The sequence below is a fragment of the Lampris incognitus genome, chromosome 6 (genome assembly GCF_029633865.1).
Source record: "Lampris incognitus isolate fLamInc1 chromosome 6, fLamInc1.hap2, whole genome shotgun sequence".
Lineage (NCBI taxonomy): Eukaryota > Metazoa > Chordata > Actinopteri > Lampriformes > Lampridae > Lampris > Lampris incognitus.
In genome coordinates, this window is record NC_079216.1 from 21,864,381 (window position 1) to 21,880,173 (window position 15,793).

The following is a 15,793-nucleotide window of genomic DNA, read 5'->3' on the forward strand; positions in this document are numbered from 1 at the left end:
GTTTGCTGTTTTAAAACAACATCAACACACAATAATAGAAGAATTGCTGTTACGTAACCACAGGCAAATACTTTAAATTCACATCTCAGTTCAGACATAGTACCACCACAAATCACCCTTCTGAACGTGGCTATTGTGAATCAGTCAAGTGTAAATAAAGGTTACTGAACTTAATCTGATGACGTCTAAGCTAATTAACATTCAAACACCTCCTTTTTTTAACATTTATACATTACGTTTTCCAGGTGTATGTAACATAACTTATTTTCCACTGTTTTCTCAAAATAAAAGTTGTCAAGGAGCCATAAAAATAACAAAAGGAAGTACAGACGGCGCGAACGCCATTTTCTCGCTGGCCTACTGTCTTTCAGGCTAGCTTACATCCATATTGGACGGAGGGAAACATCGATATGTTTGCTACATCAGTAAACATGTATTTTTTTCAACTCAATATGACATCAAATTCGAGATTAATACAGTTAAACATGTTAAATCTACATTTAGTGCACTGGATGAGAGTAATATACACTACTAACCTGTTTTAAACAGATAAAAGTAGAGAGACTTTAGACATTAGTGCATGCATCAATCAGGCTGTTTCTGTCTGAAGAACAAGCCTAGCTGGCCCAACTTTACGAACTACCGCTCCCGTTTACTCAGAGCTTCCCCTTGTGACGGACGTAGGAACAATAGTTTCACAGTTGTACAGTGAATCCGGTGCACACAAACAAAAACACATCACTAATTTTAAACACAAAATGTGACCATACATTTGTGTGTGTCACATGCACATCCTCATCCTTGCAAGACTGGCCACTGGCCTGTAGATGGTGTAGACTGTGGAGTCCTGGCCTGACATGTTAGCTCTACTGTGTTGTGTCATCCTCTTGGCCAGTGTCTGTTTGGTTTCCCCAATGTACAAGTCACGGCAATCCTCTTGGCACTTAACAGCGTACACTATATTGCTCTGTTTGTGCTGGGGGACCCAATCCTTGGGGTGGACCAACTTCTGGCACAGCGTGTTTCGGAGTTTGAAAGCAACTGAGATGTGGTGTTTGGAAAATACTCATCTCAACTGTTCCGACACTCCCGCCACATACAGAATCACCACTTGTTTACTCTTAAGCAGCTGTTGTCGTTCCCTCTTCGATCGGCTGGTGCACTATTTGGGCATCTTCCTGGCTTTGACAAACAGCCAGTTAGGATAACCACACTTAACCAGGGCCTGTTTAATGTTGGATTTCTCCCCTTTCCCAGCCGCTGTGTCAGTGAGGACATTGTCAGCTTGGTGTTACAGTGTTCTGATGACTCCTAGTTTGTGCTCCAGTGGATGATGAGAGTCAAACCTTAAGTACTGATCAGTATGTGTTGGTTTACAGTAAACATCAACAATCAAGTGTCCGCCATCACCAACTGTAATTTCACTGTCAAGGAAGGATAAACCATAATTTTTCATATCCTCCCTGGTGAACTTGATGTAGTTGTCCACTAAGTTAATGTGGTCGGTGAAATGTGGTACATCCTGAGATTTAATTTTAATCCAGGTGTCGTCCACAAATCTGAACCAATGGCTAAGTGATGTCCCTTTATTGGACATCAGAGCCCTCTTTTCCACTTCCTCCATGTACAAGTTGGCCACTACAGGTGAGACTGGAGACAAAGAAGATGACACGAAGAGGATAGCACAACACAGAAGAGCTAACCCGTCAGGCCAGGACTCCACAGTCTACACTCATCTACAGGCCAGTGACCACTCTTTCAAGGATGAGGATGTACACATCCTGATAGGGAGGAACACAGGTTTGCATGGGGAATCAAAGAGGCCATCTATGTGAAGAGGGAACGACCATCCCTGAACCAAGGGGCACCTAAGAGTACATCTGTCACCATCTTAAAATGCCGTGATTGCAACCATTCGCAATCCTCTGTGAATATTACACATGGCCATTGTAACTCTAGTTAATGGTCATGGCAATTTGCATATGAAACTGGTTGTTGCTTTGGGTCGTTATGCCACTGTATTGTTTATGAAGGGTGGGGACACCAGCTGTCAGTTGAGACTAAAGAGGTCACTTAGAAGAGTGATGAAACATTTCTCTCAATAAATGTATCCAGATGAACTGATTCAAATTTCTGGGATTTCCTCATCTGGATAATTGAGCATGCATCAAGACATACATTTAGGAGCTGAGCATGGTGTCAAAAACTCAAATGTCGAGTGCTATGTTACTTTGATGCAGCTTTTTCACTTTTCATATAGCTCATAAAGGAGTTCACATATATACAGTTACCAGAACTGGCTGGTCCAGAAGTCCCATGATCTGTACCTTATTTCTTTGATTTTTACATTTCTGGACCTAAGACAAAGCAAATTGGATCTGTTTGTATTTGAAATGAAGAAAAGTGGATCTCCTTAATGTTACTGGCCTCAGGTCTAGGGGTGCCTGAGCCAGTAGCTAAAGTTGCTGCACAGTCCTGAAATGGCTGTGGAGCAGTAAGGAACAGACACGGGTTTAGTATGCTATCAACACAAGCGCCATATTTATTCCGCCCCTGACGTAACCAACACGTCTTGAATTGGGTGTTTCCCTACTGTGCCTGGTATTACAGTGACACCTGCTGTCACCAGAAGATAACATTTAAATAAATTGACGTATAAAAAGAAGACTATTTATAAAGGAGCTGGTGATTTACATGTTTTAGATTTACAAAAAAAATAAGGGGGGTGTCAGTTTTTATTTAACTTTCAATAGAGGCTATTTTCCCACCCGCTACACTCTCCCCTACTTTTTAAAGATGTCTCCTGACATCTACAGCTACAATAATAAGTCATCACACAGTCAAGAGTTCACCTCAGAAGAAGTCATTGCTGCCTAAAGAAGTTAAGTGTCTTGTCCATCATGGATCAAGTTCTAGTCTTCAGTCTAGTAAAACCAGACTACTGGCCTTGGCACGTTGTTAGTGTCCGGGAAGACTAGGCTTGGCATTTCAGTACTTGACATGAGGTAGGGTACACATTGGAACACAGAGTTGACTCCAGGCATCAAAATTTGATATGAAGGTTGGCCTAAACTGTTATAAGTGAACATTCCCCTGGGTCGTGGTGCACGTGAGGATCTCGTTACAGTTTGTTCACCTGGTGACTCTGGTTCAGGCTCCTCTTCTACTTCACCGTGTTCCTCTTGGACACCATTTACTTTCTCATATGTTTCTCCATCATCTGCACTTTGTGAGATTGTTGGTACTTGTTGCTGCTCTGGCCTGTGAGCTGGTTTTGGTCCTGTAACTGGTTCTTTGTCAGCTGATACATTTCTCACTGGTTGGAACTCATGAACGGAGGTATCTAGCGGCCTCTGTGGCTCTGAGTGAGTAGCACGAGGTCTAATAGGAGTCATCCTATACACCGGTATGAGACGGGGGCTATATGAATCCTCTTCTTTGTCCGTCTCATAAGAGTCCTGCTCTGACATCCCATTGTTGTTAGTTCTCCGTTTCATTTGTTCCCTTTTTACAGATCCAGTTCCAGTCTCTTCTAAAGGTAAGGCATTCACTGGCAGCAAGTGATTTCAATGGAGCCCCCGGAGGACTTTGCCTCCACTCTCAGCTTGTACTTTGTACACAGGCCCTTCACCCACTCTCTCGATCACACGGTGGACCCTCTCCTCCCAGTATGCACAGAGTTTGCTTGGGCCGCCTCTTTCAGAGAGGTTCCACACAAGCACTCTGTCACCTGGTTGGAGGGTGGCAACTTTCACACCCTTGTCAGATTGCCTTTTTCCTTTTGCTGAGGATTTTTTACTATTTTCTGAAGCAATTTTGTATGCCTCCCGCATCCTGTTTGCCCATTTTTATGCAAACATTTGTCTGTCTGGGGTCTCTTGCTTGGGTTTCAGGTCAAAGAGTAAGTCGATTGGCAAGCGTGGGGCTCTTCCATATAAGAGAAAGAATGGTGAGTATCCCGTAGCTTCGTGGGTTCGTGGGTAGTGCAATTGTATGCGTGCACAATATGAGGCAGATGCTCTTTCCAATCAGACTTTTTCTCCTCCTGCAGGGTTTGAAGCATCTGGAGCAGTGTTCTGTTCAGTCTCTCAACAGGGTTCTCCTGCAGATGGTAGGGAGTGGTTCGAGAATGAGATTTGCCGGCCAACTGTTGGAGTCTCTGAAACAGTGCATTCTCAAATTCCCGCCCCTGATTGTAGTGCAATTTTTCAGGGTACCCAAACCTAGGGACGAAATCCTGGAATATTTTCTCTGCCGCCATCTTCCCTGACTTATTTTTAGTGGGCTATGTTTGGGCGAAGCGGGTAAAGTGATCAACTAGAATGAGTATGTATTCATAGCCTCCCTTGCTTTGCTCAAGGTGGAGGTAATTGACTGAGACAAACTCGAACGGGGCACTGGACGTTATGGAGCCCATGGGTGCTTTGTTTGGACCACAAGGCCGCTTCTGTTTAATGCAAGTACACCTTCTGATCACGTAATCCTCAATCTCCTTCTGCATAAACGGCCAAAAAACCTCTTGCCAGGCAAATTATTTTGTCAGCACCAACATGCCCCATATCATTGTGCAAGCTTTTAAGCACCATTTGTTTAAGTTCAGTAGGGAGAACCAACTGTTTCCTCTGACTAGCATGTCTATACAGAATTCTCTTGTCTAATTTTAGTTTGGTCCATTCATGTACTAGTCTCCTTGTCTCACGTGACATTTGTTTTTTTTCCTTGTCATTTGGGATCCATCCTCTCTTTTTCAGGGTTATGACTTCACTGATTGAAGAGTCATTTCTTTGTGCAGTTCGGATGTCCTCTGGGGTAAATACAGGTACAGTACTAGGTGGTGAGTCCTCAGCTGTTGAGGTGAGGACCAATGCGGCAGCCCATGACACGTCAGTTCCGTTAGCTGCAGCGACCTCTAGGGGTTGGTCAGCAAGCAAAATCTCAAGGGGTTGGATCTTGACATTAGGTAACTAATTTTGTATCCACTCTCTCCCAACTATGGTTAACTTAGCTCCTGAGTCTAAGAGCATCTGTACTGGAACCCTGTTGATGGCACAGATAATGATGCATCTTTTGCCAATGAGTTGTGCAATACGTTTTTTCTTGTTTTAGACTAAGCCGTCACTGACACAGGCTTCTTGCCTTGAATTGAGTTGACTGTCACCAGGGACATTGCCTTTACCTCAGTCACTGGCTTCCCCTCTCCAGTGACTGCACTCCGTTTCCAGACCATTGTCTCTTTTAGACAGCCCACAGCACGATGTCCAGCCTGGCCACAGTGGAAGCAGTGAGAGCATTATCCATTTCCCTGTTGCACACTGAGAACAACGGCCTCTGGTGTCAGTCCTTCCTGTCTGGGTGCTTATCTGTGGCTGCCGAGCATCTCAGGCAGTCTCACTGTCTACTTTTGTGATCAGTTTAGTCAAGTGTTTTGTCAAGGTGGACACCTGCGCAGCCAGTTCCATGATAGCAGTCTGATTTGCTTGTATGTCATGGTTAACATCAGTCAGCTTTACCTGGTCAACTGGTCGGTTGTCACCCTGCTGAGCTGAGCTGAGCTAACAGTCGCTGATTTGGATTTAGTCACAGCACCAAGGCGTTTAAGTCTGTCTGCCTCCTCACTAGCTGACTTAGTGATTTGCACCAACAATAAATCATCAGTCACCCATAAGTTTCTGAGGTAAGGTTTAAGATCACTCCTTATGTGACTATTTCTCTCAGTTAAACCTTGGTAAAGCGTTTGGAGGAATGCACCCTGTACCAGTCTTTTGTCATAGCTGAATTCAGTATCAATTTGTTGTGAGGCTGATAGAACATGCTGTTTGAGACCCATTATCCTACATAAAAATTGCTGTGGTGTCTCTTTATCCTGCTGTTTAGTATTACTCAACTCGTGAAAGAGTTCTGTGCTACTTTTATCTCTGATGTGAGACCTGAGAAACCGCTTTAACTCATCTACTGTGAGGTCATCTTTATTGGTTAGCATTTCTCTTAAGTTACCTGGTTTGGTTACCTTTATCACAGTTCTGATAATCTCAGACTCACTGAACCCCTCTGTAAGACCCTCATCTAATTGTTTGCATATACTGTTGTAAGGAATTTCAGACCCAGAATCAGATAGTTGACCACCATGGATCTTAAACTCTCTATGAGGTAACAAACTTGCGATGTCAATCAGCCTTACTACCTGATCAGAAGCACATGAAGATGTGCGGACTCTCAAACCCTTCACAGAGTCTCTAACTGTAACAATAGACTTAGCTGGGATGACTGCTTCTGGAGTTGACTGTGCCTCGTCAACCTCTCCGCTGTTGATCTTTGTCTTGATAGATGCGGGTGAGAATAACTCATCCTGGTCATCAGCATCTTTGCCTTCCGACACGGGGGGATCAGTAGGGATCACCAGTTCCTCGACCATATCAAGAAGAAACGCCAGGCAAGACACGCCTCTATTTTCCATGTTCTTGAGCTTCTCACTCCTTATGAAGTTGACAATCGCATCATACAGTTCGGGTTCCGTCAATTTGGATGGATATACAGTTGCTTCTTTTACTACATTACCAATTTCACGTGCCACGGTCTGTAGTTGACTGCAACTCAACTCTGGTAGTTTCTTCTGCAGTTTCCAGATCAGCAGCTGAGGACGAGACATTGTGACTGGGATCCCTGAAGCCGTAGCTCTATGGATGACACTTTGGAGGGCAGTCTTCCCTGAAGCTCTGGAAACAGGTCACAGTTGCAGTTCTGGCACCCTCAAACAGCTGGTCGTATCCCGGACGAGCCCCAAATGTTACCGGCCTCAGGTCTAGGGGTGCCTGAGCCAGTAGCTAAAGTTGCTGCACAGTCCTGAAATGGCTATGGAGCAGTAAGGAACAGACACGGGTTTAGTATGCTATCAACTCAAGCGCCATATTTATTCCACCCCTGATGTAACCAACATGGCTTGAGTTGGGTGTTTCCCTACTGTACCTGGTATTACAGTGACACCTGCTGTCACCAGAAGATAACAACATTTAAATGAATTGACGTATAGAAAGAAGACTATTTATAAAGGAGCTGGCGATTTACATGTTTTAGATTTACAAAAAAAAATAAGGGGGATGTCAGTTTTTATTTAACTTTCAATAGAGGCTATTTTCCCACCCGCTACATTAACACAAATGAAGATGTGCAAGCCGGAAAGTGAAAGTGTTGCGTGTTCTGTGTTGAAATATGATATGAGGGACGGTGAAGGACCACTGGACTGAGGCTCAGTACTTCACATGGTAATAGGCGAGGAATAAGGGGAGGGAAAGAAGATAGGTGGTGGAATAGAGAGATGTAAGAGAGGGAAAAAGAGAAGGCGTGAGGAGGTATATTAAAGGGCTGAACTCTGAGTGCAAAAATCCACTGGAGATAAAAGTTGAACTGATGAAGTTGGGACACATCTGTATGTAGTATGGCAAGCACTGGAACACATTCTGGCCATTTCTCAGGAATAATTGTGAAACAGGGTTTGATAGTTTTTGATTTTAAAGATCTACACAACACTACAACTTATTTCCACTGAATACTGATGTACTGGGACACATCAAAGTCAGAGACATCAACCCTGCAGCTTATCTTGACATTTTAGCACAATCTACACTCACCGGCCACTTTATTAGGCACACCTGTCCAACTGCTCGTTAACGCAAATTTCTAATCAGCCAATCACATGGCAGCAACTCAATGCATTTAGGCATGTAGACATGGTCAAGACCATCTGCTGCAGTTAAAACCGAGCATCAGAATGGGGAAGAAAGGTGATTTAAGTGACTTTGAATGTGGCATGGTTATTGGTGCAAGACAGGCTGGTCTGAGTATTTCAGAAACTGCTGATCTACTGGGATTTTCACGCACAACCATCTCTAGGGTTTACAGAGAATGGTCCGAAAAAGAGAAAATATCCAGTGAGCGGCAGTTCTGTGGGCGAAAATGCCTTGTTGATGCCAGAGGTCAGAGGAGAATGGCCAGACTGGTTCGAGCTGATAGAAAGGCAACAGTAACTCAAATAACCACTCATTACAACCGAGGTATGCAGAAGAGCATCTCTGAACGCACAACACGTCGAATCTTGAGGCAGATGGGCTACAGCAGCAGAAGACCACACCGGGTGCCACTCCTGTCAGCTAAGAACAGGAAACTGAGGCTACAATTCGCACAGGCTCACCAAAATTGGACAATAGAAGATTGGAAAAACGTTGCCTGGTCTGATGAGTCTCGATTTCTGCTGCGACATTCGGATGGTAGGGTCAGAATTTGGCGTCAACAACATGAAAGCATGGATCCATCCTGCCTTGTGTCAACGGTTCAGGCTGGTGGTGATGGTGTAATGGTGTGGTGGATATTTTCTTGGCACACTTTGGGCCCCTTAGTACCAATTGAGCATCGTGTCAACGCCACAGCCTACCTGAGTATTGTTGCTGACCATGTCCATCCCTTTATGACCACAGTGTTCCCATCTTCTGATGGCTACTTCCAGCAGGATAACGCGCCATGTCATAAAGCTCGAATCATCTCAGACTGGTTTCTTGAACATGACAATGAGTTCACTGTACTCAAATGGCCTCCACAGTCACCAGATCTCAATCCAATAGAGCACCTTTGGGATGTGGTGGACCGGGAGATTTGCATCATGGATGTGCAGCCGACAAATCTGCAGCAACTTCGTGATGCTATCATGTCAATATGGACCAAACTCTCTGAGGAATGTTTCGAGTACCTTGTTGAATCTATGCCACGAAGGATTAAGGCAGTTCTGAAGGCAAAAGGGGGTCCAACCCGGTACTAGCAAGGTGTACCTAATAAAGTGGCCAGTGAGTGTATATAATCTATATGCAAAGCTGGGAATTTCAGCCAATTAGTGCTTCTGGGGTTATAACTGCATTATTACAACCATGGATTGTCATCGGCTTGGCTATGTGATGTGATATGAGTCACCCCACCCCCCCCCGCGACACCCTTCCACCTTCTACTATCAATTGAAACCATTCATATTCTTCTGCTGAGGGGTATTTGAGCGACAGATGGAATGAGAGAGAGAGAGAGAGAGAGAGAGAGAGAGAGAGAGAGAGAGGGGATACAGCTATCGAGAGACAGACCAATGTTACATGTTTTTGTATTCTTCAGTAATAGTAAGTAATTCTAATTTGATAGTATTTTACATAGTTTTTAGTTGATTTTCTAGAGTTTTCTGAATAGTTTTATAATTTATAGTATTAGCGGTGTCTTTTCCCTCCATGGTTTCTGTTTGGAGCGTTTTCCAGAGCAGACTGAGCTTTTCCCAAAAGTAAAAACAAACTGCAGGCCGTGGTTTGATACCCGCAGCCTATCCCAACATGCTCCCCAGATTCTGGCATCTTAAGTCTCACATGAGGCCGTGGTCTATCCAAACTGGACTGTTCTGTTGAGCTTTAAGATTAAATGTAGCTTTAAAAGTAAATATTTCTTGAACTCGCTTCAGTTGATGTTTCTTCACATAGAACCCATGGGTGCAAAGTGCGTAGTTCTTGGGGTCATTATAAAGTATATATATTTTGATTCTCTCCATGCGGGCTGTCTTTCCATAGGGAGAGTATCTACCGGCTCCTGCCTCAAACCACCACAGAGAACATCAGTAAAAACTTTGAACAGTACTCCATTGATCCTACGACCCGGTACCCCAACCTCAACTCCAGCTGTGTGCGCCCACACCAGGTCAGTCATACAGGTCTACATTTAAATGAACAGAACATCATATCTATGGAGCTAATCCCACACCACAATCTGCATGTGGGGAAAAAAAGTTTTCTAGTGTCGAAACTCAGTGTTGAAACACGGAAAATTAGATTTGTAATTGTGTAAATGGAAAGGCAAATCCCCATAAAAAAAAAAAGGATGTTGAAGTCTTGCATATTTTTATTTCAAAACAAACTTGGTTCAAAACTTTTCTATGAATACACAATCTAAAATACGTACAAGTGGAAACTCGTGTCAGCAGAGATGCAAAACTGTTCAAGTTCAATTTTATTATCGTGTGTATTGGAATACAATTAAATTCTTTATGCTTTCTGCTTTAACACAAAAGACACAAGGTCACGCTGTTACGTACTGAATGATTGTATGGCACTACTTTGTGTTACTGGCGCATGTATACGTTTATGCATACTGTGACGCGCATTGAGTTGAATGATTGCTCTGTTTGCCTCCAGTAAAACGGTCAAAATGTGTTGAGCTTACTCAGAAGCCTTATTCGTGTGTCCACAAGTTTAAACATCAAAAGTGTTATCCAAAGGAGTTGAATCAAGTGCAACTGGACTTGGTATATATCCGTGAAAACGTTTCGCCTCTCATCCAAGAGGCTTCCTCAGTTCGTGCCTTCCTGACTAGACCAAGCTAGTCTGACTGGCTGGTGATGAGACTCAGGATTTATCCTCTTTGAAGTCGTTATCGGAGCTATAGATGTCCATGGCTCTTTGTGTCCCGATGTTTACCAACACCCAAAGAGCCATAAACCTGCGAAACCTTGATTTTATAGGGGTGAATCTTGGTTTATCTTTGCAGATTTAAATGTCTACTAAAGGTTTTGTATGTGCTGTAATTTTACTGACTGGCTTGGTCCACAGACCACTTAGAATGTCCCAGAAAGGCTTCCAAAATTGTGTGCTTGATATTACCAGATAGATAAGTCCATCAAGCCAAACAAATTTCTATAAGAAAACAACTTAAGTTAAAGGTACCCACTTATCTTTGCCAGTATTCCCCTATTGTCCTTTTATTTCACTATAGTTAGCTCTAACTATACTATGAAGGATCTAATAGAGGCATATGGTGCTTGTGAGGCACAAATGTGGCTGGCAAGCCATGAAATGATGGGAAGAGGATCAGATGTGATGTTTCAGCTTCTAAAAACCCATCTTTTCAGACAAGCCTTTTTATATATGCCCATCCTTGCCTTCTGTTTTGGTTTGTTTTTAGCTTGGTCTTACTCCCTATGTCATGTTTTATATTCAGTCAATTTATTTTATGTATTTGCCTGTATTTTTCTGGATTGAGTGTAAAGCACTTTGTAACTGTGTTTTCAAAAGTGCTATACAAATGAAACTTTGCTTACGAGCATTCAGGATCATTAACAAACTGTGCCCCCCCATCAGTGTGCTGGTCACTCGTTGACAGACACCAGCTGTCAACATTGAACTGAAATTACACTTGAATGGACTGTGTTGTTAACTGTTTGTGCTTTTTTTTGTTTTGTTCTTTGTCTTTATATATTTTTAGTGCTATCTCTTTTAGGAAATGTGTGTATATATATATAGATGTTGATATTCCGCTTCTCATTAGTTGAGCACTCAACACCATTGACAGTTTCAGGAAAAAAGCTATATATATATATTTTTTTTTTATATAATTGGATATATATATATATAATTGTTGCTCCAATTATCTGGGCATCGCACTGCTCAGCCTCCCTGGGAAAGTCTACTCTAGCGTGCTGGAAAGGAGGCTCCGACCGATTGTCGAACCTCAGCTCCAAGAGGAACAATGCGGATTCCGTCCTGGCCGTGGAACAACGGACCAACTCTTTACTGTTGCGGAAGTGCTGAGAGAGGCATGGGAGTTTGACTGGCCAGTTGACGTGTGTTTTGTGGACTTAAGGAAGGCTTATGATCGTGTACTCTGGGGCTCTCTGTGGGGGGTACTGCAGGAGTATGGGGTACCAGGGCAGTTGCTGCAAGTCCTTGTATAACCAAAGGGAGAGCTGTGTCCACATTCTCAGCATAAAGTCAAACACGTTTTCGGTAGGTGTCGGACTCCGCCAAGGTTGTCCCTTATCTCCGATTCTGTTTGTGATATTCATGGACAGGATCTCAAGGCGCAGCCAAGGTGAGTAGTGTGTCCATTTTGGGTACCTCAGAATTGCATCTCTGCTCTTCGCTGATGATGTGGTTTTGTTGGCCTCATCAGAACGCGAACCCCAGCGTGCACTGGGATGGTTTGCAGCTGAGTGTGAAATGGCCGGGATGAGAGTCAACACTTCCAAGTCTGAGGCCATGATTCTCTACCGGAAAATAGTGGATTACTCCCTCCAGGTTGGGGATGAGTTGTTCCCTCAAGTGAAGGAGTTCAAGTATCTCGGGGTCTAGTTCACAAGTGAGGGTAGGATGGCGCGGGAGATTGACAAGCGGATTAGTGCAGCATCTGCAATAATGCGAATGTGGCACTGCACTGTTGTGATGAAGAGGTGTGGTGAAGGCAAAGCTCTCAATTTACTAGTCAGTCTTCGTTCCAACCCTCACCTATCATCCTGAGCTTTGGGTAGTGACCGAAAGGGTGAGATTGCAGCTACAAGCGGCTGAAATGAGTTTCCTCCATAGGGTGTCTGGGCTCAGCCTTAGAGATAGGGTGAGGAGCTTAGACATCCGGAGGAGAGCCGCTGTTCCATCATGTCGAAAGGAGCCATTTGAGGTGGTTCGGGCATCTGATAAGAATGCCTCTTGGGCGCTTTCCTTTGGAGGTTTTCCGGGCATGACCAACTGGGAGGAGACCCCGGGGTAGACCCAGAACTTGCTGGAGGGATTACATGTCAAATCTGGTCTGGGAACGCATTGGGATCCCCTAAGAGGAGATGGAGGGCGTTGCTGGAGGAGAGGGACATCTGAAGTGCCCTACTTGGCTTGCTGCCACCGCGACCCGACCCCGGAGAAGTGGCTGTTGATGAGATGAGATAAGATATTATTATCTTTTCTGTTCCACTGCTGTGGGCTGGGAGAAACGGCATTTCATTTTTCTGTACTCGGGTACATAATGGAAATGATAATAAACTAAATCTTGAAACTTTGAAATAACCTTTTCCTCAGCTTATATTGTACTTGGGTGTCCTCCTTCTCTCCCCTGCCCTTTCCTCTTCTTTTTTAATCAGCCCCTTCCCCAAACCAATGGCAATTCACTGATATTAATAAATAAATGTATTTCTGATTTTTCCCTTTTTTCTCCCAATTTAGAGGCCAATCGATCTCTATTTTAATTCAAACAGCCCCCCTCGTACTGCATACCTTCGCCAACTGCATCTCTCCGGCCGGCAGTCTCGAAGGAGATGCCTCCCCACTTTCGTGACAAGGCGACTCCAGGCCGAACCACTGTTTTTTCCGACACACACAGAGACGCATTCACGTGACGAACACAAGCCGACTCCGCCCCCTTCCCGAAGACAGTCTTGCCAATTATTGCTGCTTCATCGAGTCCGGCCGGCCATAGTCGGATCTGACGAGACCGGGGCGCGAACCCCGGTCCCCAGTGGGCAACTGCATTGACACAAAGCCGATGCTCAGACCGCTACACCACCGCGGACCGGCAATTCACTGATATTGAATGATTGCTGATACCACTAATCAGAGACCCACTGCACATTACACAAGCATTTGGTTGACTCACCACAGGTAACACTGATATTATAATTACAGCACAATTGTAATACTTGAATAGATGAATCAAAATCCCCCAAAAAAAGAAAAAAATATATATATATAAATCAAACTTTGTTAAAAGAAACACTCAATGGTCGGGAAAGTGCTCAACAAATAAGGAGCAAAATAATCCAGTGACTCAAGTAAATTTATATATATATATATATATATATATATATATATATATATATATATATATATATATATATATATATATATACACTACCGTTCAAAAGTTTGGGATCACCCAAACAATTTTGTGTTTTCCATGAAAAGTCACACTTATTCACCACCATATGTTGTGAAATGAATAGAAAATAGAGTCAAGACATTGACAAGGTTAGAAATAATGATTTGTATTTGAAATAAGATTTTTTTTACATCAAACTTTGCTTTCGTCAAAGAATCCTCCATTTGCAGCAATTACAGCATTGCAGACCTTTGGCATTCTAGCTGTTAATTTGTTGAGGTAATCTGGAGAAATTGCACCCCACGCTTCCAGAAGCAGCTCCCACAAGTTGGATTGGTTGGATGGGCACTTCTTGCGTACCATACGGTCAAGCTGCTCCCACAACAGCTCAATGGGGTTCAGATCTGGTGACTGCGCTGGCCACTCCATTACCGATAGAATACCAGCTGCCTGCTGCTGCTCTAAATAGTTCTTGCACAATTTGGAGGTGTGTTTAGGGTCATTGTCCTGTTGTAGGATGAAATTGGCTCCAATCAAGCGCTGTCCACTGGGTATGGCATGGCGTTGCAAAATGGAGTGATAGCCTTCCTTATTCAGAATCCCTTTTACCCTGTACAAATCTCCCACCTTACCAGCACCAAAGCAACCCCAGACCATCACATTACCTCCACCATGCTTAACAGATGGCGTCAGGCATTCTTCCAGCATCTTTTCATTTGTTCTGCGTCTCACAAACATTCTTCTTTGTGATCCAAACACCTCAAACTGTGATTCATCCATCCACAACACTTTTTTCCAGTCTTCCTCTGTCCAATGTCTGTGTTCTTTTGCCCATCTTAATCTTTTTCTTTTATTGGTCAGTCTCAGATATGGCTTTTTCTTTGCCACTCTGCCCTGAAGCCCAGAATCCCGCAGCCGCCTCTTCACTGTAGATGTTGACACTGGTGTTTTGCGGGTACTATTTAATGAAGATGCCAGTTGGGGACCTGTGAGGCGTCTGTTTCTCAAACTAGAGACTCTAATGTACTTATCTTCTTGCTCAGTTGTGCAACGCGGCCTCCCACTTCTTTTTCTACTCTGGTTAGAGCCTGTTTGTGCTGTCCTCTGAAGGGAGTAGTACACACCGGTGTAGGAAATCTTCAATTTCTTAGCAATTTCTCGCATGGAATAGCCTTCATTTCTAAGAACAAGAATAGACTGTCGAGTTTCAGATGAAAGTTCTCTTTTTCTGGCCATTTTGAGCGTTTAATTGACCCCACAAATGTGATGCTCCAGAAACTCAATCTGCTCAAAGGAAGGTCAGTTTTGTAGCTTCTGTAACAAGCTAAACTGTTTTCAGATGTGTGAACATGATTGCACAAGGGTTTTCTAATCATCAATTAGCCTTCTGAGCCAATGAGCAAACACATTGTACCATTAGAACACTGGAGTGATAGTTGCTTGAAATGGGCCTCTATACACCTATGTAGATATTGCACCAAAAACCAGACATTTGCAGCTAGAATAGTCATTTACCACATTAGCAATGTATAGAGTGTATTTCTTGAAAGTTAAGACTAGTTTAAAGTTATCTTCATTGAAAAGTACAGTGCTTTTCCTTCAAAAATATGGACATTTCAATGTGATCCCAAACTTTTGAACGGTAGTGTATATACAGTCCATCCGGAAAGTATTCACACCCCTTCACTTTCCCCACATTTTGTTATGTTACAGCCTTATTCCAAAATGGATTAAATTCCTTTTTTTCCTCATCAATCTACATACAATACCCCATAATGACAAAGCGAAAAAGGTTTTGTAGAAATTTTTGCAAATTTATCAAAAATAAAAAACTGAAATAATGCATGTACATAAGTATTCACACCCTTTACTCAGTACTTGGTTGAGGCACCCTTGGCAGCGATTACAGCCTCAAGTCTTCTTTGGTATGAAGCTATAAGCTTGGCACACCTATATTTGGGGTATTTCTCCCATTCTTCTCTGCAGATCTTCTCGAGCTCTGTAAGGTTAGATGGGGAGTGTCGCTGCACAGCTATTTTCAGGTCTTTCCAGAGATGTTCAATAGGGTTCAAGTCTGGGCTCTGGCTGGGCCACTCAAGGACATTCACAGACTTGTCCCGAAGCCACTCCTTCGTTGTCTCGGCTG

The 15,793-nt window shown here is 43.4% G+C and overlaps 1 protein-coding gene across 1 annotated transcript in view; it reads left to right on the plus strand.

The window, feature by feature from the left end:
- The window catches only part of mical2b (microtubule associated monooxygenase, calponin and LIM domain containing 2b), a 141,732-nt gene that overhangs the window by 71,941 nt on the left and 53,998 nt on the right, over positions 1–15,793 (plus strand). Inside the window, exon 10 of the mRNA XM_056282368.1 lies at positions 9,585–9,711. Within this exon, the coding sequence (XP_056138343.1) occupies positions 9,585–9,711 (127 nt within the window). The remainder of the gene's footprint in view (positions 1–9,584; positions 9,712–15,793) is intronic.